We start from the raw sequence: 24681 nt of genomic DNA, 5'->3' as shown, positions 1-24681 counted from the left end.
CTTTCCCCTACCCCCCAGGCCCTGGCAACCACCATTCCACTTCGAATCCACGTTAAAGTGAGGTCATAGATGGGGCTTCCATGGTGGCGCAGTGGTTGAGAGTCCGCCTGCCAATGCAGGGGACACAGGTTCGTGCCCCGGTCCGGGAGAATCCCACATGCCGCAGAGCGGCTGGGCCCGTGAGCCATGGCCGCTGAGCCTGCGCGTTCCGGAGCCTGTGCTCCGCAATGGGAGAGGCCACAGCAGTGAGAGGCCCGCGTACCGCAAAAAAAAAAAAAAAAAAAGTGAGGTCATAGAGTATTTGTGTTTCTCTGAAAGGAAACTTACCACACGCCCTTCCCTCTCCCACTCCAGGTCTCTGCCCATGATGTGTCCTCAGCCTGAAACTCTCTTCCTTGCCTCTCCTAACCTTCCTACAGAAAGCCTTTCCTGACCCCCAACTAGAAAAGGATGGCCTTTCTGTCAGTTTCACCTGACCTTGAGCGGGTGCGATTTGTCTCAGCATTTAAGAGGATACCAACTCCCTGGCTGGGAAAAATATCTGGCAGGTGGGCTACAGATGGGGGCTCCAGGCCCTGAGAAAGGGATCACCACGCAACACAATGATCCCAGGGCACCTCAGGGATTCCCTCCCACTCTGGGAGATCTTCCACCTCGAAGCTCACCTGCCTTCCCCCTAGGTGGTCAGATAACCTGTGACTTTTATCTTGGTTGTTCTATTCTGGTTCTGCTACTCCTTGCTGGGCAATCTTCATCAAGTTACTGAGCCTCTCTGTGCCTCAGTTTTCTCATGTGGGAAATGGCTATGATAATGGTGCCCACTTCATAGGACTGATGTGAAGTTAAAACGGGCCTGAAAGCAAGTGCTGCAGCATCGTGGTCATTATTATTATTATGTCTCTCTTCTTTTCCCAGTTCCTACAGTCCAAGGGCAAGAATGAGATTCTGCCACACCCTCCTGTGGCAGCTCTGGAGTACTGCATCCCTCCAGGCACAACTCATTACATCACTCTGGGTTCTAAAGGTTGCAAATTACAAAAAAAAAAAAAATCTTTTAAATCAGTCCAAGCTGGTTTAAGTCCAAAGATAATGTATTGGCCATAACAGCCTTTGCACTTGCTGTGCCCTTCTCCTAGAATGCCCTCACTACGGGGGGGCCCCCCCTCACTTCCTCCTTCTTTAACATTCAAACCGGGATGTCAATGCCACCTCCACAGGGAGCCTTTTGACAGCTCCCTATTTATTCAATACTGACACCAACTCTGTGCCAAACCCTGTTCTAGGCACTCAGGAGACTGCTGTGGACCTCACAGATGAAGACTCCATCCTCAAAGCTGACATTCCCGTCAGAAAGACAGAATCAACAAACACAAGTATGCCACAGAGTAGGTCAGGTGGTGACTCACGCTGAGAGTAAAATAAGTCAGGAAATGGGAGAGGAGGTATGTGTGTTGGGGGGGTAATCTTGAAGTGTGTGGGGGGTGGGGTGGCTGGGCAGGCCTCACTGAGGGGGCTATGTTTGAGACTAGACTTGAAGAATGAGATGCAGTTGGCCTTCCAGGCACAGCAAACAGCAAGTGCAAAGGCCCTGAGGCAGGTCAATTACCTCTGGGGAATGGAGATTGTCATTGCTCCTGGCTGTGTCTCCGGTACCTGCACCAGCACCTGGCACAAAACACTGTTTAATAAATATTGCATGAATGAAAGCCCAGCTATGGGCTTCAGGAACAGCTGGCTCAGGGCTGAAATGATGGCCTTGGGGCCATTGCCCTCCTCCACCTGGGTGGCTTCATCTTTTTTTTTTTTTAATTGAAGTATACTTGATTTACGATGTTGTGTTAATTTCTGCTGTACAGCAAAGTGATTCAGTTATATATATATATATACTTTTTCATATTCTTTTCCATCATGCTTTATCACAGGATACTGAATATAGTTCCCTCTGCTATACAGTAGGACCTTGTTGTTTATCCATCCTATATATAATAGTTTGCCTCTGCTAATCCCAAACTCCCAATCCTTCCCTCCCCATTGGCAACCACAAGTCTGTTGGCTTCAGTCTTATTAGAGGTCTCTCCCTGTCGTCTAAGATGGGGACTCAGCTTCAAATGCTACTCAAGATGCAAAAATCTGTTTCCCAGGATTCCTTGCAAAAGCCCTGACACAGCTCATTGCGGGTTGGTTAAGTGCCCATCCTCCAATCAGTCCAGGAGGCCAGGAGATGGGATGTGGGTGTGGCTTAGGGCCAAGTTACATGTCCTACACCCAGACCACACCTAGCGGGGAAAGGGAGCACCCAAGGGACATCTGGGGTGGTGGCACGTCAGGGAGGGGGAATGGATGCAAAGAGCCAGTTTCCCAGACGATTATAGGAGGTTTTACAGCTAGTAAGTGGCAAAAGCTGGGAGCTCCTTGTACAAAGCAGCCCTGAAATTCTCAGTGCTGTCTGGTGGCCACCCATCACCAGACTAAGGACCTGTGGCTGGAGCAGACACTGGGCTGAAAGGAGGAGGTTTTAGCATCAGGGCAAACTGAGAATGCAAAGGCAGCCACCCCCTCCGATGGAGAAAGAAGTAAACAGAAGGCAGCTCAGGGTGGGCTCCCAACAGGCCCATGCTGGGAACAGAGGGACAGGCTGGCAGAGGCAGAGAGGGCTTTCTTAGACTTGCTTCTCCCTGGGGGGGTGGAAAGTGGGTAGCAAATGAGAATGGGCTGCCCCTCTGGCCTGGCCTGGGGAGAGGATGGGGTGGAGGTGGAGCTGTAACCTGGTGGGAGCTCCGGAAGGACTCTGGTATTTGTGGAGTACCTACTGTATGCAGGAGCCCTGACACGTCATTCCAAGTTCAAGGCAAAGAAAACAAATGTTTGCTGTTGGCTGAACCCCTCCCGCTTGGCCCTGTAAAGGCTACTACGCCCCCCACCCCCCCCCACCCCACCAAGGGATGAGGAAGATGAGAAGGCCAAGGGCAAGGCCAGGCCAGCCTCTGCCTAGCTCCCTGGGGGCCAGGCCTGGAAAATGCCTGGAATCCTGCGGTCTGCGGGTCACCGCCCTGCCCCTCCCGGAGCACCAGCCCCTAGACAGGCACCCAGAGGCCTGGGGGGCAGCCGGCCACGTGGGGTTCAAATCCCATCCCGGCCCTGACTGTGCAGGTCACCCCTACTCATGCCTTAGCTCCACGTCTAATGAGCATTGCTCCAGGGGTAACCAAAACCCACAGGGCCACCCCCTCTCACGGAGCGTTCACTCGCCCCCTCTCCGGCCTCAGTTTCCTCTTCTGTGAAATGGGACCAGCCAGGCCAAGCCCTGGCTCCGTCCTGGTCAGACTCCCAGAGGGGAGCGCTGGGAGGGCGGGGGCGAGCTGAGATGTATTCAGCCTCCCCGGGCACTGTGCCTGGCACACGGGAGGCGCCCAATAAATGCTTGTTTGAGCGAGGACTCGCCTTCAATAAATAACAGCTGTTGTGGACGCTGTGGATGCCGGCGAGGGAGTGGGCCCTCCCCTCCCCCACCCTCTTCCCCCATCCCCCTCTGGCCCCATTCCTGCCCCTTACCGCCCCCCCTCACTTTGCCTCCTCCTCCTTGCCCCGCCTCTTTCCCTTCCAACTTCCCCCTCCCCCAACCACCCCCTTCTCCTCTTCCTCCATTTCCCTTACCCTTACCCAATTCTCCCTCCCTCTCTAGCCCCCTACCCTAGGCTTTCTCCCCTCCCCCCACCCTTCCACCTCTTTCTCCCCGCCCCCCCCCCGCCGCCGCCCATTATCCCCGCCCCCACCGTATTTCACCCCCATCCTCCATCCCTCCCCCGCCCCCACGACTGGGCGCCTGTCCGGGCGGGGCCGCCCGAGCTCCCGGGTCCCTGGCTCGGGTCCAGCCCGCGGCCCTGCACCGGCGGCGGCGGCGGCGGCGGCGGGCGGGGTCTTGGCGGCGCGCGGTTTGGGGGTTTTTTATAACCCTGGCAGGCTGCTCAGGAAGTGCCGTCCCCGCGCCCCCTCCCCCGGCCACGCCGCCGCGCTCGCTCCCTCCCTTCCTGCGCGTGGGCCGGCGAGACGGCGGCGGGGACTGCAGGCGGAGGCCCGGGCGGGCGGCCGGCCGCGGGTAACGGCGCGGGGCGGGGCGGGGCGGGGGTGCGGGACTAAGGGGGACTTTGTGTGTCCGCGTCGTCGCTCGGGGATGGCCGTGGGCCGCCGGACGATGAACGTCGGGCCATGGGGGTTGTGGCGGTGTGCGATGTCCCTAAGCGTGTGCGACACACAACGCGCCCCTGAGTTCCTGGGAGCGCCTGTCTGCGTTTGTTTGCTGCGTGTGTGTGTGTGTGTGTGGACATCCACGTCTGTATAAATGCCGTGTGTCTGCGCGTGTGTGGCTGTGTGAAAATGTAAGTGCCTGGCTGTGTTTGAATTTGTGTGTGATGTGTGATTTGGGTGTTATGTCTGCGGAAGTGTGAGTGTAAGCCGGTGTGTGCACGTAGGTCAGCATCTCCTGGGTGTAAATGTCTGGATGAGTGTGTCTCTCCAAACATCTGCCGGTGTGTCTCCGTGTGTGTCTGAGTTTCATGTGCGTAAATGCCTGTGTGTACGTGCATCTGGTGGGTCTCAAGGTTTGGAGGACTAAGTGAATTTGTTCCTGGTCTGCTGTGAGTGTGGAAATGAGTGTGTACGTGTCTGTGCACGTAAGCCTGGGTGTGTAACTCTGGGTTGTGTGTGTATGTATGCACATAGGTCTGGGGAACGTGTAGTTGTGTGTCTCGGATGTTTGTCTCAGGGTGTGAGCGTGTCCTGAGTGTTGGGGGGTCCTTTGTGGGTCTGCGGTGTCTGGTTGTTGGTCCCCAGCCTCACAGGTGTGGTCACCCTCAAGTGTGTGTGCGTGCACGTCGTTGCCAATGTGTGTTTGTGTGTCTGGGTGTGGGAGTGGCGCCGCCCATTTCCCCTGAGTTGGTCATCGGGGCCACAACCGTCTGTCTCCGAGTGTCTCCAGCCATCAGCTCAGGGCCTTTAATTAGCGGCTGGTTGCAGACCCGCCGGGTGCCGGGCCCCCTCCTCCTGCAGGCCGGGCCTTTGTCTGCTCTCCGGGCAGGGGCTGCCGCCTCTCCTGCCTGCCCGGCCAGATGTGCAGAGCCTGGGCTGGCCGGGCCTCTGCCTGGGCAGTCTCGGCCTTGGCCTCCGCAGGGAGGCTCCGCGGCCCTGTCCCCCAGCCCGGCCCTGGACATCTGGGTGTAGAGCGGCAGATCCCTGCAGGATCCCGGGGATGGGATGGAGCCTCTGTTTCCAGAGGCTGTTTCCGCCGGTATTTCCTCCCCCACCTCCAGCGGGCTGGCACCCTCCCCCACGTTGGCCATCTCCCTCCTGCCTTGTAGGAGGGAGGGGCTGGAGGAGATGGCCAGGCCTGGGTACACACACACAAACACACTCTTACGGTCACACACAGGGTCACATGGGCAGACACACACAGTCACGTGGGCACACACCACACACAAAGTCACATATACACAGTTACAGCCTCATGGATGTGTAATCACCCACACACATCCCAGGGGAGACCCCCAGCTGACATCCTGTGGCCCCCCCACCCCAGGCTCAGGCCCAGTAATCCTCTACCCACCCCCAAGCCTTCTCTTCCCCCCCACCAGAGCCACCAATCTGTTCGTGGTCCCCCCAATGCCCAGAGCAGGTCATACCTCCCAGCCCCACTGTGGGCTGTACCACTGTTCCAGATTCTCTCCCCCTGGCCTCACCCTGGCAGACACCTGTACCTGTACATTCCCCCCCCCAGACTCCTCCTATCCTGCACCTCACCCACCACCTGTGCTGGGTCCTTCTGCCCTCCCCACACCCCACTTGAGCTAGAAGCACCAGAGGCATGGGAGAGGTTGTAGGGGGGAGGGGCCCAGCTTCAGAGGACCGAGGTGAGGACTCAGAGAGCCACAGAGCCACTGAGCTTCCGCACCAGGCCTGGCAGCATGGGAAGGAGGAAAGGGGCAGGATTGGGGGGCTGGGGGGCTCCAGCCTCACTTGCAATGAGAATGCTGCCGCCTCGGCATGGGGAGGGGTGTTAAGGCAGGAGGGGGCTCGAGGGACCCCCCACACACACACACAGAAGGGGCTTTGATCCCAGAGCTAGTCAAGGATGGAATAGGGGAGGGGATGGGGATGGGAGGGGACAGAAGTTGGGAGGAGGGAGGTGGGGATGGGGAACTAGGAACAGAGGGAGGATGAAAGCGAAAAGGAGGATCACCAGGGCCGGGGAGAAGGGCAGGGTGTCCTCAGTGACCCCTGAACTCCAGACCCAGCTCTGCTCTCCTCACTGCCCCCTCCCACCCTGTCCAGGCTCCCAGAAGAGGCACTGAGGCCCAGAGAGACTCACACACAGGTTCGACACCGCGCCACCAACTGAAGACCCCAAAAGGTAAAAAAAAAAAGAGAAACCCAAGCATCAGCCCATCTGAAATGAGCACCACAGTCATAGAGTGGGAGTGAGCTCCCCATAGCTGGAGGGGTCCAATCAGAAGTGGCCGGGGACGGGGGGTGGGTGTCAGCTTCTAAGTCAGCATCTTGGAGGAAACCTGGCTCCATCTCTCAGGAGCTGAACTGCCCTGTTTGGGGATCGACTCTCAGACTTGGCCAGGCTGCAAAGAAAACAAGACAGTATGTGATTAAGGGGGAAATTGCACAGAGTAGGAGAAGGAGGGCGGAGACAGGAGGGGGGTGGAGGGTTTGGCACAGGGTGGTGGCCCAGAGTGGTGTCTGTGGCAGGCCGGCCTGGGGCAGATGCTGGAGAAACAGACCTGCCCGGCAGGCCCGGAGCTTCGAGGAGAAATGAGAGGAAGCAGGACTAGGGGCCGGGCTGGAAATGTAGGGTGGAGGAGAGGTCACAGGAAGAGAGACCACGATGCAGGGGTTTGCAGCCCCGCTGGTGGGGTGAGTTGTGCTACCCGTGACACAGAATCTGAAGGCAGGGCCCCCGGGGGAAGGGGTGCTCCGAGCACTGGCCTCGGGTTTAATATGGGTTGAAAATTCACGCTGACCAGCCTTCAAGTGTGTCCCAGGCCAGCAGCCCCTTGCTGCCCTCCTGCCCTGGCCCTTTGTGGTCCTGGGTCCACACCAAGCTCCTGCCTGCCCCTGGGCCTTTGCCCCTGCCGTTCCTCTGCCTGGACCACTGCACTGTCTCCTGTCTCTTCACTTCTCATCCTTCCCACCTCTGCTTGCAAGCCTCCTGGTTATTTCTCATGAAGAACGTGTCCTGATCTGAATTACACGTCTTTTCGTTTACTTGTCTGTCATCTGTCATTCCTGTGAGACTGAGCCCCACGGGGTGGGGGGGAGTGGGAGGAGAGGGACTGTATCCATATTACACACAGTCGCCACCCGATGAACGAATCCCCTGGGTTATTGCAGAAATGAAATGAGATGGCATGAACAAGCTTGGCCAGTCGCTGGCACATAGTAAGTGCTCACGGAGTCAAGGTCCCCGCCTGTCCTAAGAGCATACAGAGGATAGTGGGGAAGTGGGGGGAGGGGGGGGACAGAGAGGCTACTGAGTAAGGAAATGCATTCAGAGTCTTCAAACCAGGGGCGTGGAGGGGGGAATGCCATGGGCATCCGTGAGGCTGGGAGTGAAGGGCTTGCTGCAGGTGTCTTTGTCTGCCTGGTGAGGGACCTTGGCACTGGCTCTGCCCGGCAGCAGGACCAGGCCCCGCTGACCCAGCTCTCCCATCCCAGGATCCCGGTGATGCTGCCCAGGCTGTGAACAGGGAAGGCAGCGCTGTGGGGGCTGCTGGCAGCCGGGGCTGGGGAGAGACATGTGGACACGTGGCCTCTATGGCTCCTGCCTGCCAGATCCTCCGCTGGGCCCTCGCCCTGGGGCTGGGCCTCACGTTCGAGGTCACGCACGCCTTCCGGTCTCAAGGTAGGGGTGGCTCGGGGGTAGTGGTGGGGGACCGAGCAAGGAACTGAGGAGGGGTCAGTGCAGCTGGGCCGGTGGTCGTGGTGGGGTAGGCCCTGGGGTCAGTGAGACCAGAGTCTTGGAGCAGGTGACCTGGATTCAGGATTCACTGAAGCCAGCATCGTTTACCCTGCAGCCAAGCGGGCAGGACACAGGGGTCCTTCCCAGGGCCCGTCCCCAAGCCTTTGACCCCCACCCACAGATGAGTTCCTGTCCAGTCTGGAGAGCTATGAGATCGCCTTCCCCACCCGAGTGGACCACAACGGGGCACTGCTGGCCTTCTCACCGCCAACCCCCAGGAGGCAGCGTCGGGGCACAGGGCCCCAAGCAGAGTCCCGCCTTTTCTACAAGGTGGCAGCACCCAGCACCCACTTCCTGCTGAACCTGACCCGCAGCCCTCGCCTCCTGGCGGGGCATGTCTCCGTGGAGTACTGGACTCGAGAGGGCCTGGCCTGGCAGAGGGCCGCCCGGCCCCACTGCCTCTACGCCGGCCACCTGCAGGGCCAGGCCAGCAGCTCCCACGTGGCCATCAGCACCTGTGGGGGCCTGGTGAGTGGAGGGTTCTGGGCGGTAGGGGGAAATGCCCACGAGTTTGGGAGTTAAGAAAAACACGTATATAGGTCAGAGAAGGAATCACAGTGGAAGTTCTTTAAGCATTTCGAGCTAATCGAAAGGATTAGCTATTTTAAGATGCAGCTAAAGCAGTCCGTAGAAGAAAGTGTGTAGCCGTAGGTCAGGCTAAAGATTAATGAGCTGAACGTCGAAGAAACCGGACAAGGAACAGTAACATAAACCCAGTACAATGGAAGGAATTAAATCATAGAGACAGAGATAGGGTCCCAGGGGTCCTGGGAACCAGAACCTGAGCCGAGCCCTCTGTCCCACTTCCCAACCCCCAGCATGGCCTGATTGTGGCAGATGAAGAAGAATACTTAATCGAGCCCCTGCAAGGAGGGCCCAAGGGGCAGCGGGGCCCAGAGGAGAGTGGTCCCCACGTGGTGTACAAGCGTTCCTCCCTGCGTCACCCCCACCTGGACACAGCCTGTGGAGTGAGAGGTACATACATCTTTCTCTCTGGGGCTGGGCAAAGGGGGTGCACAACATCTTTGCCTTGAGGCAGAGGTAGCTGGCAGTGTCCCTCCATCCAGAAGGTCGGCAGGCAGCTACACCAGGGAGCAGTGCAGACAGTCAGCAGGGCAGCAGACAGTGGAACAGCGCATCCGTCGCTGCCGTAGTCCGATGGCCCAGCAGTGAGTGAGACGGGCAGCTGGACAGCCAGGCAGGCGCTCAGGTGTAAAGCCATCCATCTCTAGGATTATCGTCTGATCAGACAGTTAAGCAGCGGGATGGTGGTAACCAATATCGGGGCAGTTGCACAAGGAAAACACCAGGAGACCTTAGCCACCATTCGGAGGATCGGATTCACAACCCGACTTGCAGGAGGACAGTTGTAACATCAGGCATTTAGGGAATGGGAAAGTAAGGAAACTAGCTAGACAACAGAAGATTCCCCAGGACAGTCGTACAGCTAAAAAAAATGATGTCTGTCCAGTGGAAAGGCAGAGCCACTGGAACATTGAATTAGTTGCATAATCTGAGAGTCCCAGAGTAGCACACCGTGGCAGACACACCACCACAGGGGGTTGTAGAAACAGAAAAGTGGATGGTGTCACAATTGGACAGTCGCTGGGACAGCCGAGCAATAAGACCGTCAGGCAGGTGGATTGTTTTACAGCCAGACAGTTGGCAGCAGGGTGAGTAAAAAGTTGCACAGTCAGAAGGCCAGGGAGCCGTACAAGCACACAGTTCTGGCAGCGAGGCAGGCTGCTACACACATCCATTCGAGCCGTGGAATTGTCGGGAAGTTGCACGGTCATGTTGATTGTCATGGGATGCTGGGCGGCTGTTCAACCAACCAGTTTGGCAGAGAGACAGCCACATCATTGTAGAACCAGCAGCAAAAGAATGAGCTATTTGACAGCCAGATGAATCATCAGACAGGGAGTTGGACCATCAGAGCAAGCAGCAGAATGACCAGAAATTGTCCATCCAGATGAGAAACCGTGGAAGGGGCGGCCTTGGTGGCTGCGCACCCTGAAACCGCCACCTGCCTGGCCCCTCGGGAATGAAACAGAGCGCGGCCAGCCAGGCCTGAAGCGCTCGGTCAGCCGAGAGCGCTATGTGGAGACCCTGGTGGTGGCTGACAAGATGATGGTGGCCTACCACGGGCGCCGAGACGTGGAACAGTATGTGCTGGCCATCATGAACATTGTAAGTGCCTCCCCCTCCCTGGGCGTGGGGCGCCAAGAACATAGAGCTCGCTCCAGAGGTTAGGAAAAGGGGTGTCACCATCCCCCCCCATCCCTGACCTGAGGCCAGTGAAAGAGAATGGAGAGGGGACAGGGTAAGTGAGAAGGGAGGGCTTTTTGTGGCCAGGAAGGAAGAGAAGCAGCCTAGCACAGTGGCTAGAAGCATGGACTCGGGAGCAAACCAGCCTGGCCTGAAATCTCAGCTATGCCGCTTTTGAACTGTGTGCCCTTGGGCAAGTTACTTTACCTCTCTGCCTTGGTTTACCCATCTGTAAAATGGGTATAATAATAGTACTGACTTCATAAGGCTAAGGTGGATGCAGTGAACTGCTAAAGCTTAACACGGCACGTAGCACACAGTAAGGTGCCCTGTAATTATTTGCTGTATAAAAAAATAAATGGGCGACTTGCAGGTACTTGCCCAGGTTAGCAGTACACACGTTGGTGCACATCTGTCTTCATGCAGGGCTCGCCCAAGCGCCTACCTATAAATGCATACAGGCTGACCTGGCTGACCCACGCTCAGAGTCAGCACCCATCCTAGATCTTGATCAAGACGGTGGACCTCTCTGAGCCTCAGTTTCTGCCTCTGTAAAATGGGGCTATACTAGTATCTATCACAAAAGGGTAGGAGATAGTGAGAGGGAAGCCAGCTAGAGCACTTGGCACACAGTAAGGGCTTGATGAGTGATGCTGTTGTTCCACTAAAGCAAAAAGGGAAGACAAGAAGTTTAGTGCAGACAGTTGGCCCGTTACGTTGACATAACTTCATATCTGATACCCCTGCTTTCTGCCCAGGACCCGCCTTCCTCCCTTGGGCTTCCAAAGTTCCCTAAAACCTGCCAGGGTTTCTGGGGGTTTCCACATGGGACCGTGATGGCTCAGGGCTCCAAGGTCATTGCACAGAGTGGCCTCCATCATCTGTGCCCACTCTCCCCCGGGCACTTCCTCCTCCCCTCTGACCACTGTCTCCAGAGCTTCCTGCCCCCACACTTCCACCTTCCGGTGGTGATGCTCAAATTGGTACCTTCAGACAGTATGGAATGAGGCCAGATGAGCACATCCTTTAGGCCATCTCTGGGCAGAGGCAGCCGGCGGGTGGGCAGGGAGGAAGGAGGACAAGTAGACAGACAAGCTGAGCAGGGTAGGGGTGAGTTGGAAAGAAACGCACTGGCAGACAGGCTTAGCCGGACTTGAATCCCACTTCCAGCGCCTGCCAGCTGCGCATCCTAACCAGCTGAGCATCAGTTTGCTCATCTGTAAAATGGGAATGATAATACGTACTCCTGTGAAGATCTATGCAGCAGGCTTAGCCTGAGCCCCAGCACACAGTAGGTACTAGATCGAAGCAAGCTATTGTCCTCGTTTCACTTTTTGTTTTCTACTCTGGGCCCCTCTTAAGACTCGGTCTCTCTTGTTTCTTGGAGGTCAGGTTGCCAAACTTTTCCAGGACTCGAGTCTGGGAAACATCGTTAATATCCTGGTAACACGCCTCATCCTGCTCACGGAGGACCAGGTGCGGGGTTGGGGGGGCCCACCTTCCCCTGCACGCCAGCGCTGCCCACCTTCCCCTGGGTGGCTAGTACCCATGCACCTCTCTCTGTCCACCCTCAGCCCACCCTGGAGATCACCCACCATGCTGGGAAGTCCCTGGACAGCTTCTGTAAGTGGCAGAAATCCATCGTGAACCGTAGCGGCCATGGCAATGCCATTCCAGAGAACGGCGTGGCCAACCATGACACAGCGGTGCTCATCACACGGTGAGGGGCGGGGACGGCTCCACTAGGACTTGAGCCGGGGGACGAGCTGTCCAGGGGACTGTCCAGGTCTAAGCAGGGATCACTTCTGCCGAGAGATGGAAGAGGCCGAGACTGTGCAGCCACCCCCTTGGGGAGCCGGGGAGGGGGAGGGGCTGCTGGGGAGCCTGAGGATGTGTGGCGCTGTTCGGACACTGACGCATCCTTCACTCACTCTGTCATTCATTCAGTCGGTCATTCATGCACCCCAGCATCTCCAAGGCCAGCTGGGGCAAGAGCATGAGGCTTCAGTTCTGAGGCAGGGAACGCTTCCCAGGCAGGACTCAGCCACCAGAGACAGGCAGGATGGTAGCAGCGGGGCTTAGGGAGTCAGCCCAGCTCCCTCACGGCCCTCCTCTCCTTTCACAGCTATGACATCTGCATCTACAAGAACAAACCCTGCGGCACACTAGGTACCCGGGTCCCCTGGGTTTCAGGCACGTCTGAAGGCAGTGGGCTGGGTGACACTGGCCCTGGTGGGGGTGGGGACCTGACAGAGTGGACAGGGTCGACGACGCAGTCCCGAGCCCCCAGCTGCAGCCCCACACGCCCATTTCCCAGGCCTGGCCCCCGTGGGCGGGATGTGTGAGCGAGAGAGAAGTTGTAGCATCAACGAAGACATCGGCCTGGCCACAGCATTCACCATTGCCCACGAGATCGGACACACGTGAGGCGGGGACACGGGAGGGGGCGGGCGGGAGGAGCCTGGCAGGTCCCTCGACACCCGGCAGAGCCGCCGCTCCTCTCCCCAGGTTTGGCATGAACCACGACGGCGTGGGGAACAGCTGCGGGGCCCGTGGCCAGGACCCGGCCAAACTCATGGCCGCGCACATCACCATGAAGACCAACCCGTTTGTGTGGTCCTCCTGCAGCCGTGACTACATCACCAGCTTTCTGGAGTGAGGACCCACCTGCCTGTCCCACCCAGGGACACACACTCGCGTTGGGGGAGGGGAGGACCTCTGGCAATCAGGGCCGCTTCTGAGAAGGGTCATGTGCTCCCAGGGCTGCTCCCCGGGACCCGCACCTGGCTGGGGCCTCTGAGCTCTTGGCCTGCAGCCCTCCAGCGTGACAGCTGCTCTCTTCTCGCCACAGCTTGGGCCTGGGGCTCTGCCTGAACAACCGGCCGCCCAGACAGGACTTCGTGTACCCAACAGTGGCCCCCGGCCAGGCCTATGATGCAGACGAACAATGCCGCTTCCAGCATGGAGTCAAATCGCGTCAGTGTAAATACGGGGTAGAGAGAGCCTTCCTGCTTTCCTTCCTGGGAGGGGAGGGGGCCACCACCACCAGGGTGGGGGGGCCACCGGGGGTGGGAAACTCCATGTGGGCACCCCACACACGGGCAGCGGGGGTGGGAAGAGCTGGGAAGGGAAGTGGGCCTCAGTGGGGGACGGGAGGACAGAGGTGCATGGGGTTATACGAGCGTCACGCACAGTCACAATGCTCGGGAACAAGAACGGGATCTCCTGGTTCTCCAGACCCCTGTTTTGGGGACTGAGCTGGGGAGAGCCTGGGGGTCCACCTTCTGCTGCAGCAGGACTGAAGTCCCAAGATCCCTAACTGGGCCATTTTTAACGAAACATCCAGATTTGGTGGAACTAGTTTCCCTGGGGATGAACCATCTTCCCCACTTGGCAAAAAACTGGAGAGATCCTTCTAGGGATACCCTGTCTGCATTCCCTCCTTCCCCCACTGACTGGTTCACGAGATCTCTCGACCCCAGTCCTTAGCTGGACGAGCTCTGAGCCTCCTGATCACTCCCCACTCTCGCTGGAGGATTATACTCAGCTCCCAAAGCCCCATCCACCCGTAGAGAAGTGAGCTGGGGATGCCGCTCCCAGCTCCCCCGAGGAAGCTGGTGACCCTCTTCAGCCACCAGGGACCACCGGCTCATCCGGGGTCTGCCCCTCCATTGCCTACCTCCCCCAATTCCCTGAACACACCCCCTAACTCCTCACAGCCTCAGCCTTCGTAGCCCAGACGCAGTCCCAATTCTGCACACCCTCAAGACTCAAAAAGATCAGCTGGAATGACTTGCCCAAGCTAAGGCCATGTTAACTCAAAACAGGGAGCAGGCAGCTGTTAAAATGCCCTCGCTTTATTCCAGTGCAAGACAAGGAGACAAACCCTGGATCAATTCATGTTTAATCCACTCTCAGCACCCCACCCCACCCAACTTGGCTGGTAACTAACTACAGCTCCCTCTGATGAATTCCTAAAGAGTTCAGAAGGTACTCTTGAGCATCTGCTGTGTCCAGGTGTCCTAACGATGACAACGATGGCTGACATTTATTGAATGCTCACTGTATGCCAAGCATGTGATATGTATCATCTCAGTTAAACTCCTGACAACCCTGTTGCCCCCACGTTGCAGAAGAAGGGACTGAGGCCTAAGGAGGATGCCTTGCCCAAAGTCACCATTTGAGAACATGACAGAGCTGGGATTGGAATCTAGGTTTCTCTATGAATCTAAATTTTATAAAGGGGTGGGTAAGTGGAGAAAGTGCCAGATTATCAAGCAAGGACCACTGCTGGCTGTATGTTGAACTGATTCTTCCTTTTATTTTTCCAAGGAACATCTTCCTGGCCTTCCTGGCAAAGGGGTAAATGATTGACTACATGTAAACCAGTTAATATGTGTAAAGAGCTGGGCCTGGTGCCTGGTCCAGAGATAGTTGTGGTCTTATTACTCAACAACAGGGTGTTTATGCAAGCCCTTTCATATCTACTCCGTTACATGCCCCTCAGCCATATGTAGACAAGGCCCATCTTAACAGATGAGGCCCAGAGAGGGGAAATGTGTTGCAAGTCAGTGGTGGAGTTGAAGTCTCCATGAGTGGCCCAGGACTCATTCATGTATACCATGGCACCTCCTTGTGGAGAGGAGGAAGAGCAGGACTGGATTAGGCAGTTCTCTTTAAGAGGTGTCAGAAGTGGGATCAGGGCCTGTGATATTTTTACACATGGCCAGGAGAACATAAGCCAAGTGAAGCCAGCAAACCAGGCTGAGTTTTTAGATGAGAAGTATCTTCTGAGGGAGCAGGTTTGAGAACAACCCTCCAAACTTCTCATGTGTGTGCAGGTGTCTCTCAGAGGCTAACACAGGAAAGTTCCTTCTTACCGCCATTGCTCAGTCCAATCCCAAATCTTCAAAGTTTGGAAGGATCAGGTTCTAAGAGAAGATTACATGTGATTGTAAAAAGGGGACAGAAGAATCTTCACTTCTCAGAGGAAAGACCCTGGGATATGGAGCGGGATGTAGGCTAGAGGATCAAATTTGGCCACACCTGAACCCAGTGGGGCTTGTCCAGGGGTATTAATTAACCTGAACCTAAAGGCTCTGAGTGACTCCCTGGGACTGGTCCAGCCTCCTGCCAGGGACAGGACCTGATGCCAGGGTCTGGGCCAGCCCAAGTAAGACTCAGGAGGAAGATGGGCTGATTTTTCACTGGGAGAACTAGAGGAACTTTCCACATAAACCCAGCCTGCCCTTATCCCCTCTCAACCCTCCATAGATTAACAGCTTTGGGAGCTTCCCCAGTTTAGGTGGGGGAAACAATGAGAACTACCAGCTGGAAAAAGAATTAGAGACAGGGCCCTTGACCTGAGCCATCATCAGGCCTGATTTTTCAACCACTGCTCTTGGGTGGGCTGCTTTGCCCATTCTAAAAATCCTTCCTCTTCATTTCTCAGCAGGTCCCAAGGTTTCTCCTAGAAACTTGGGAGGCGCCACGGGTTGAACTGTAGAGGGATGAGATCATAGACGCTGCGATCTAAGTTCTAGGTTAGGATCCAGACTAACCCTTAGGAGCTGTGTGACTTCTAGCGAGTGACCTTACCTGGCTGAGCCTTGGTTTTCTCATAGTAAAATGGGGATTGTGGTGCCTAAGGGAGTTTGCGGCACTCCTAGGTGTTTTATAAGTGCTGCTTACGGGCAGAGGAGAGGTCCCAGCCCATGCCCCCACAAGGGCTTGCAAAAAGAGACCCAGGAAAGGAACGCTGGGGCCCCACTGTCCGCCGGCAGTGAGCGGGTCGCCTCGGTCCTCCCAAGGCAGGTGGGAGGGGGGCGAGGCTGAGCGGGCGCCTTGGCCCGCAGGAGGTCTGCAGCGAGTTGTGGTGTCTGAGCAAGAGCAACCGGTGCATCACCAACAGCATCCCGGCCGCCGAGGGCACGCTGTGCCAGACGCACACCATCGACAAGGGGGTGAGCGCAGGCCAAGAGCCTCCACACCCCCACCCCCACCCCCAGACCCCTCCATCGGCTTTGGCCACGCCTACTGCTTGTAAGCCCCACCCCTGGCCTGAGGCCACACTCGCTTTCAAGCCGTGCCCTGCACGCTCGTCCCAACACTAGCTTCACCACTCGTTCCGGACCCAAAGTTTAGGCCACGCCCCTTCTTTGAACAGTGTCTCACCCTAGCCACGCCCCCACATTACCGGACAGAATCCCGGTCTTCAGACCCCACCTCCGTCCCCCACCCCCTCCCGCTTTCGCTCCACCTCAGGAGGGCTCAGACTTCCGGCTGGGGGGCTGGGGTGGGGGTAGGGTTGAGCGCCAAGCCCCAGAGAGTCCGCAAAGCCCGACTCACCCCTCCCCATCATCCCACCCGCAGTGGTGCTACAAGCGGGTCTGCGTCCCCTTCGGGTCGCGGCCGGAGGGCGTGGACGGCGCCTGGGGCCCGTGGACCCCGTGGGGCGACTGCAGCCGGACGTGCGGCGGCGGCGTGTCCTCCTCCAGCCGTCACTGCGACAGCCCCAGGTCAGCCCCCAGGCCCCGCTGCCGGGGGAGCGGGGCGGGCGGTCCTCGCCCCCTACTCCCCCTGCCCCATTTCTTTGCCGTCCACCCCCATTTCCAGGCCGACGATCGGGGGCAAGTACTGCCTGGGCGAGAGACGGAGGCACCGTTCCTGCAACACCGATGTGAGTCCCCCCAGGATCCCAAGCCGGGTACCGTTGGCCCCTCTTACACGCGGGAAAAGAAAGGCATACATCAGCTTCCAACGAGCCTGGGCCAGCTGGCCACCGTCTCCTCTGGAAACCTGCAGCGGCCACCCCCTCCTTTCCCGGACCTCCCTACACCAGCCCTGGGCCCTGTCTCCTTCCAACTCTTCACACTTTTGCAGTAGATGCGTCTCCCACCTGGAAATAACTGCTTGGCCCCTGACAACCCTCTCCAACTACACGCGTTCCTCCCTTTACTGCCCAATTTCCCCCCAAAAGCCCTGCTCCTGCCCCAAAGCTGAGCCGAGCTCCCTGCCCCAAAATCCAGTGGCCAAGTTTTCGTCCCCTGCTTGCACTGCCTTCTGCCCAAAGACCACAGTCTCCTGTCCAACACTTCCGTCCACACATCCCCCACACTCGCGAAGAGTGGGCTTTGCTCCTTCCTAAACCAGCTCTCTCGAGGCCCCATGGTCTGAGACCAGAAACCCAGGTGTTATCCTCCGCTTGCTCACAAACTCTAATGAGTCACCTCCTCCCATCTCAGACACCACGCCCCCTCCCCGGCCTCCTCCCTGGCCTCCTTGCCTCCGGCCTCACTCCTCCAACCCACCCCTGCTCAGAGCATTAGTTCTCCGTCCCCAGGCCTCTGCCCTAACTGCATCCCCCCCAACACCTGGCCTCCCTACTTCTCCGTTTTTGTGCCCCAGGACTGTCCCCCAGGCTCCCAGGACTTCAGGGAAATGCAGTGCTCTGAATTTGACAGTGTCCCCTTCCGTGGAAAATTCTACACGTGGAAAACGTACCGGGGAGGTGAGCAGGGGACTCAGAAGGCCTTGGGGCAGTAACGGGACAGCCGCAGGTGGAGACCATATCATGGGGTCTGCCCTGAGCCCTCCCCTCACCCAAGGAGCCAGAGCGCCCGGGATGTGGCTCAGCAGCGCCTAGACTGAACACCGGGAGGCCCCGCTCCCTCTGCCCAACCTGCCCGTCCTTGTTGGGTCTGGGGTCTGGCCCTCAGTCTGATGGGGCCGTGCCCCCCAGGGGGCGTGAAGGCCTGCTCGCTCACGTGCCTAGCAGAAGGCTTCAACTTCTACACGGAGAGGGCGGCGGCTGTGGTGGACGGGACGCCCTGCCGCCCAGACACAGTGGACATTTGTGTCAGCGGCGAGTGCAAGGTGGAGGGGACTCCCCGCGAGAGGGGAGGGGAGAGGGGGCCGGAGGTGGAGGGGGGCGGCTCCCTGAATTCCCCCACGCACACCACTGCCCTCCCCAGCACGTGGGCTGCGACCGGGTCCTGGGCTCTGACCTGCGGGAAGACAAGTGCAGAGTGTGTGGGGGTGATGGCAGCGCCTGCGAAACCATCGAGGGGGTCTTCAGCCCAGCCTGGCCTGGAGCCGGTGAGAGACCCCCCCCCCAGCTTCCCTTTCACACTCCCCACTTGGTGGCTGGGGGCGGGGCTCGCCCCACCACAGTAGCCAAGATCAGCAACTCCTCAGAGCCGAGGGCCCACTGGGGTGTAAGGGACCCCAAAAGGTCCCGGATGTGATGCCCCAGGTCAGGGTCAGGGACCGGCTTGGGTTCTTGGTGCCTGAAGCTCGGCAATTAAAGTGTCCAAGGGGGTGGAGGCCTACCTCTCTCCCCTGCCCCATCCTGAGGGCCTCAAACCGGGTCTTGAGGGGGCAGGTGCCTGACCCCCCAAGGAGGCTGAGGGACCCTCTGTGCTGAAGCACAGAGCTTACTAGGGGTGGGGATAGCTGCAGGGTGTGGTGAACTTGAATGCCTCCCAACCTTGGGCTGAAGGGAAGAGACCCCCGTGAGGTGGGAGAGGGGAGGTGGGCTTAAGGGACCAAACGCACACTGAGGGCCAAGTGTGGAGTTCAGGGGACAGTCCTGGGGTACAGATAAACTAGCGGGGACGCAGGTGGGCAGGGATAGAGGGTTCACAGGGTCCCAAGATCATCCAGGTCGTAAGTGATGGAGCTCACTGCAAACCTGACTCTGACTGCTAAAACCGCCAAGTCACCCTGTGTGGGTCAGGGCCTCGCGGTGCCCCCTTCCCCCTGCCCAAGCCCAGCCCTGCTGCTTGTTGGGGGGTGGGGGGCGGGTCGGACCACTTTGATGGTTTGAGAGGTGAGAAAGTGTGGGTTCAAATCCCAGCCCAGCCACTTCCTAGCTGTGGAACCTGAGCAATTTGTTTTGTTTCTCTGAGCCTCAGTTTTGTCATCTGTAAAGTGGGTGTGATGACACATCTACCTTCACAAGGTCAGAGCTGCGGATGAGGTGGCATGTCTCTGTACGTGCTTAGCATGGTAATGGTTAGTTGTTATCATCAGGGACCAGGAATGGGGGAGACAGGCAGGTGCAGGGAAGGGCCAAGTGGGTGACATCTGAGCTCCACTGTCCAGGGTACGAGGAAGTCGTCTGGATCCCCAAAGGCTCCGTCCACATTTTCATCCAGGACCTGAACCTCTCCCTCAGTCACCTGGGTGAGCCAGAGGTGGGAGGATGAGGACGGGGGGTCAGCAGGGGCGGCGTCAGCGTGGCTGGGGTTCTGACCCCTATGCTGTCCCCCAGCCCTGAAGGGGGACCAGGAGTCCCTGCTGCTGGAGGGGCTGCCTGGGACCCCCCAGCCCCACCGCCTGCCCCTGGCCGGGACCACCTTTCAGCTGCGACAAGGGCCGGATCAGACCCAGAGCCTAGAAGCCCTGGGACCCATTAACGCATCTCTCATCATCATGGTAACAGCAGGGCTGGGAGCAAGGTGCAGGAGGACATTAGCATCCTTGTGGGGCCTCGAACTTGATTTCCATTTGATCCCCGCCTACAACCCCAGGTGCTGGCCCGGACTGAGCTGCCGGTCCTCCGCTACCGCTTCAATGCACCCATCACCCGAGATGCGCTGCCTCCGTACTCCTGGCACTACGCGCCCTGGACCAAGTGCTCGGCCCAGTGTGCAGGCGGTGAGGCCGGGGTGGGACGGGGTGGGGCAGGTCCTGGTCACCAGGCTGACCTTCTGGGTCGGGCAGGGCTGAGCAGACCTCTCGCCCGCCCCCAGGCAGCCAGGTGCAGGCTGTGGAGTGCCGCAACCAGCTGGACAGCTCAGCCGTGGCTCCGCACCACTGCAGCGCCCACAGCAAGCTACCCAAGAGGCAGCGCGCCTGCAACACAGAGCCCTGCCCACCCGAGTGAGTGCCTGCCAGGGGGCAGGGTCGGGATGGCAAGCACTGGAGTGACGGTGCTACTGGGATCAGAGGAGTGGGTGCTCCCTAAGGTGAGGTCAGAGTCAGAGCAATGGTGCTCCCTGGCCAAGTCCAGGTGAACTCCCCTGGGGATGATGCGCCTCCCAGCCCCCAACGTGGGTGCGGAAGAAAGTTGTTCTGAGTTCGAGGTGTGGGGCACGGGAGCAGCAGGCATCCCGGTGCCAGTTTCCACAATGATGTTAACTGTTGACGAGGAGGAGGATCTGCTCGTGCCCCAAGCTCAGGGTGGCCTGCCCGGCGTCCTGTCTCAGACTAACCCTCCCCCCACAGCTGGGTCGTAGGAAACTGGTCGCGCTGCAGCCGCAGCTGTGATGCGGGCGTGCGCAGCCGCTCCGTCGTGTGCCAGCGCCGCGTGTCGGCCGCCGAGGAGAAGGCGCTGGACGACAGCGCTTGCCCGCAGCCGCGCCCACCGGTGCTGGAGGCCTGCCACGGCCCGGCCTGCCCTCCAGAGTGGGCCGCCCTCGACTGGTCGGAGGTCAGCCGCCTCTTCCCGCCCTGTGCAGAGCAGGGAGGGGCCTGGGTTGCCCATGTCGGGTGCACACTGAGGCGCCTCCCCACTCCCGCTAGCCCTAGTGAGCCCCCCCCACCCCGCGCCGTGACTGGTCCAAAGTTAGCTGTACCGTCCTCACCTCCCAGCGGACCAGCATCCTTCCTACCCCTTGTGTGAGCGGGGAGGGAGGCGCCCACTGAGCATGAAACGCCCCCTCCAACTGCAGTGCACCCCCAGCTGCGGGCCGGGCCTCCGCCACCGTGTCGTCCTTTGTAAGAGCGCAGATCACCGCGCCACACTGCCCCCCACGCACTGCCCGCCCGCGGCCAAGCCGCCGGCGACCATGCGCTGCAACCTGCGCCGCTGCCCGCCGGCCCGCTGGGTGGCGGGAGAGTGGGGTGAGGTAGGCGGGCGCGCCCTGCAGGGCGGGAACCAGGGCACGGGTGGCAGGGTGGGTGGCCGCGCTGGGCTGCGGCTCATCCGCGACTCCCCACAGTGCTCCGCGCAGTGCGGCTTCGGGCAGCAACAGCGCCCGGTGCGCTGCTCCAGCCACACAGGGCAGCCCTCACGCGAGTGCGCGGACGCCCTGCGGCCCCCCGCCACGCAGCAGTGCGAGGCCAAGTGTGACAGCGCGCCCCCCGGCGACGGCCTGGAAGGTATGTGAGGCGGGGAGGGAACCAGGAGGGTCCTGTCCAGAGGACGCCGTAGATAGGAGAGCTGGGGCTCCAGGCCATTGGCCCTAGAGCTTCTGCAACCACGGAAGTGCCTTTCTCTGTCTTCTCCAGACCATCTTTCACCATTCCCCGCCTGCCAACATGTATTAGGTGCCACTGTGCGCCAGGCGTTGTAGGCACCTGATTTTTCTGGGGGCCCAAACTCGGGTCATTCCTCCAGCCACCTCCATGACCTTCACCTTGATCATCTCCATGTATAACATTATCTGCCCGATATTTTTCTTTAAATCAGTTTCTCAGCCTCAGGCACTATTCATGTTTGGGGCCAGATGATTCCTTGTCACGGGGGCTGCCCTATGCATTGTCGGGGGTTCAGCATCCCTGACCGCTACCTGCTGCATGCCAATAGTACCCCTCCTCCCCGTGGTGAAAACTGAAAAATGTCTCCAGACATCACCAAATGTCCCCTGGGAGGCAAAATCGCATCTCCTTGAGAACCACTGCTTTAAATATACCCATTTTTTTCTACCTAAGTAAATTTATGTTTCATAGAGAGCAATAGGTTACTTACTGAGGGCACCGGAACCAAACTGCCTGGATTCACATTCCACCTCTGTGCCTTCGTATTCTTATCTATCAAGAGGCGTTTAATATATTCACTTGAGGGAGTGCCCTGTTAGGGAGAGGGACTAAAATAATCCACGTGAAGCCCTTTATTAGCACCGGGCCCTGTCATACATCATTAACTGCTAACTGGGAACCCTGGTCCATTGTCATGAACAGACTGTCAATTACCCTGAACACAAACTACACAAATACCCTGAGAGGAGTGACTGCTCTGGAGCTCAAGGTCCTCAGTCTGTTACAAAGGGAAACGAGCAAGGATTACAGCTCCAAACAGATAACTGGAAAAGGAACACTTTTCTCGTGGTGTAGCACGGTGTCCCAGCCCCAGACCTGCACTTCCCTCCCAACATCCTCAAAACAACCTAATGACATAGTTACTGGTATAAGACCCCTTTGAGAGGTGAGGAAACCCAGGCACAGAGGAGCTAGGAAGCGCTGTGCAGCCTGCGGTCGCGCCGCTGCCAGAAGGGGTGCTGAGACCTGATTCCCCTCACCTACTCTTCTCCCGCCCCCTCCAGAGTGCAAGGATGTGAACAAGGTCGCCTACTGCCCCCTGGTGCTGAAATTTCAGTTCTGCAGCCGAGCCTACTTCCGCCAAATGTGCTGCAAAACCTGTCAAGGCCGCTAGAGGGCGCACGGTCCTCGGAGCCAAGGCTGGGGGCCGGCTGGGGATGGGGGTGGGGCGACCAGGCCTGCAGCTGGCCAGCCTGAAGGAGCCCGAGGGGGGCAGGAGCTGGGAGTGAAGGGTGAGACGGAGCCGGAAGTTATTTATTGGGAACTCTTGCGGGGCTCCTGGCTGAGGGGGATGGAGAGGGGCTGGCCACGCCCACGGCCCCTCCTTTTCCCGTCTCCCAGTTCAGAATGAGACCCCCTCTGGGGTGGGTTTGAGGTGGGAACAACTGTTCGCCCTAATGCTCTTGCCACCCACCCTTAGGGAGACCCCCAGCACAACCCCCGCCTTTGATCGGAATATGTACTGTGAAGAGTGGGGGTGGGGAGGGGGTCAGCCGGTGCCCTGCCCCCCGCCCCAGCACTGCCCTACCCCTCCACTCTGAGCTGGGGGGGAATCTATGTCCGCCACGGGGGAGGGGATTAGCACGACCTCCCTGACACCCTCCACCTAACCAGACCAGCTACAGGGGGAGGCAGAGCTGGGAAGATCCACCCCATCCTGTGCCCTGCCTGCCCCAGGGGGACCATGTCATCCAGGCCACCCCCATCATGGTGCTACAGGCCCTGCCCTGGGGCCCACACACCCCTCGCCAGGAAGCCCTACATCAATAAAGTTCTGTCTTGTGTAGATTTCCGTGCGTGGGGGGGTGTGTGTCAGTGAGACTGGGTCACATTCAGCTGTCCCCTACCCCCGATCCTGCAAGCGACCACAGCCCCCCGCGGGTCGGCCCCAACAGGCCAAAGGGGACTTGTTCCAACACAGACTAGAAACCAGTGATTTTAGGTCGAAAATACAGCTGCTCACGGAGGCGCTCTAAGCAACACAGCCTGGCGCCTGCTTTTCCAGCCACCACACTCCCTGTCACTCTGCAGGCTCCAGTCACGCTGGACTCCCGGAAGTCCCTCAATCTCCCTACCCTCTTCCCATCTTGGGACCTTTGCTAGAGCTGTTTCCTCTGCCAGGTGTACCCTCCCCTTCCCTGTTCACCTAGTTAACTCCAACTCACCTCTCAGCACAAACATCGCCTCCTCCCAGAAGCCTCCCCTGACGCCCTCAACGAGGTGGGGGTCCTCCAGACTCTTCACTCCTAGTGGCTGGAAGCATTGCTGAGGTTTGCGGAAGCCAAGCCAGTCGGTTGAGCAAACTTGCGCAGGAGGTCCAGGGAGAAACGGGCTTCTCCCCAGATGTGGCCACTAGGGGGCGCCGAGGCGTGCCAGCCTCTAGGCAGGGTGTGGTGTGCTGCCGGGAGCCCAGGGATACCCCTGGTCACAGCCCTCCCTGCCAGGCTCACCCAGGGTCAGCTTCTGCCCCCGCCACCTCCTCGATGTGTATCAGATGACAGCCTCTAGGAACTGCCGTTTCCTGCTGGTCTCCCAAAGATCCGGAGATGGGCCGACCCTTGGATCCCACGTGTGCCAGGTGCCGCCGTTCTACGATGACAAAATGGGGAGATCCGGAAGTAACAGAGCTGGGGGTCATTAATTCCAGGTGTGACATCCGAAGTCTGGGACCTTCCAGGTGCTCTCAGTTCTTGGTACCCGCCACTCCCGCTGCCCTCCCTTTGACACAAACACACCTGGCTCCCGAGGTCCCTTCTGGAGGAAGGACCAGCCGAAGCGGCTCTGGAGGTGGGAGTTTGCTCGGGGATGCCCAGAGGAGACATACATCTGAAGTGGTTTCGAAGCCCAGGAAGGAGCAGTCAGTCCTGCAGCCAGCTGACCTGCAGCGCAGTTTGCTGCAGCCGCGTCCCAGAGGAGTTGGAGAAGCGGCTTTCTGGGGTCTGACAGCGGCTGTCATCCATCCTTAACCTCTCCCTTCAGGCTCAGAGCCCCAAACAACCAGCTCCCTCGGCCCTGCCTGGGCTCTCTCCCCGCCCCCCAGGCCCAGCTTCCCTCCCCTCTAGTCGCGGCCCCTCCCGCCAAAGGAAGTGAGAAGGGGGCTGTCATAAGAGGAACTAGGTCTGGGAGTC

At 58.8% G+C, this 24681-nt stretch overlaps 1 protein-coding gene across 1 annotated transcript; it reads left to right on the top strand.

Moving 5' to 3' along the window:
- The first annotated feature begins 4027 nt into the window (after window positions 1-4027).
- On the top strand, window positions 4028-23339 carry ADAMTS10 (ADAM metallopeptidase with thrombospondin type 1 motif 10). Its single transcript, XM_060007649.1, has 26 exons — window positions 4028-4096; window positions 6325-6403; window positions 7717-7903; window positions 8142-8488; window positions 8839-8995; window positions 9993-10210; window positions 11681-11764; window positions 11863-12008; window positions 12414-12457; window positions 12606-12711; window positions 12797-12943; window positions 13140-13281; window positions 16144-16251; window positions 16661-16806; window positions 16904-16967; window positions 17696-17798; window positions 18030-18163; window positions 18262-18385; window positions 19394-19474; window positions 19563-19726; window positions 19822-19948; window positions 20044-20173; window positions 20519-20723; window positions 20965-21141; window positions 21235-21394; window positions 22558-23339. The coding sequence occupies exons 3-26, from the start codon at window positions 7816-7818 to the stop codon at window positions 22665-22667; spliced, it is 3312 nt and encodes a 1103-aa protein (XP_059863632.1). The 5' UTR covers window positions 4028-4096; window positions 6325-6403; window positions 7717-7815; the 3' UTR covers window positions 22668-23339.
- The last annotated feature ends 1342 nt before the right edge of the window (window positions 23340-24681 follow it).

The sequence above is a fragment of the Delphinus delphis genome, chromosome 3 (assembly GCF_949987515.2).
Source record: "Delphinus delphis chromosome 3, mDelDel1.2, whole genome shotgun sequence".
Lineage (NCBI taxonomy): Eukaryota > Metazoa > Chordata > Mammalia > Artiodactyla > Delphinidae > Delphinus > Delphinus delphis.
The sequence above is the reverse complement of the archived record's forward strand: the minus strand, read 5'-3'. Positions and strand labels throughout refer to the sequence as shown.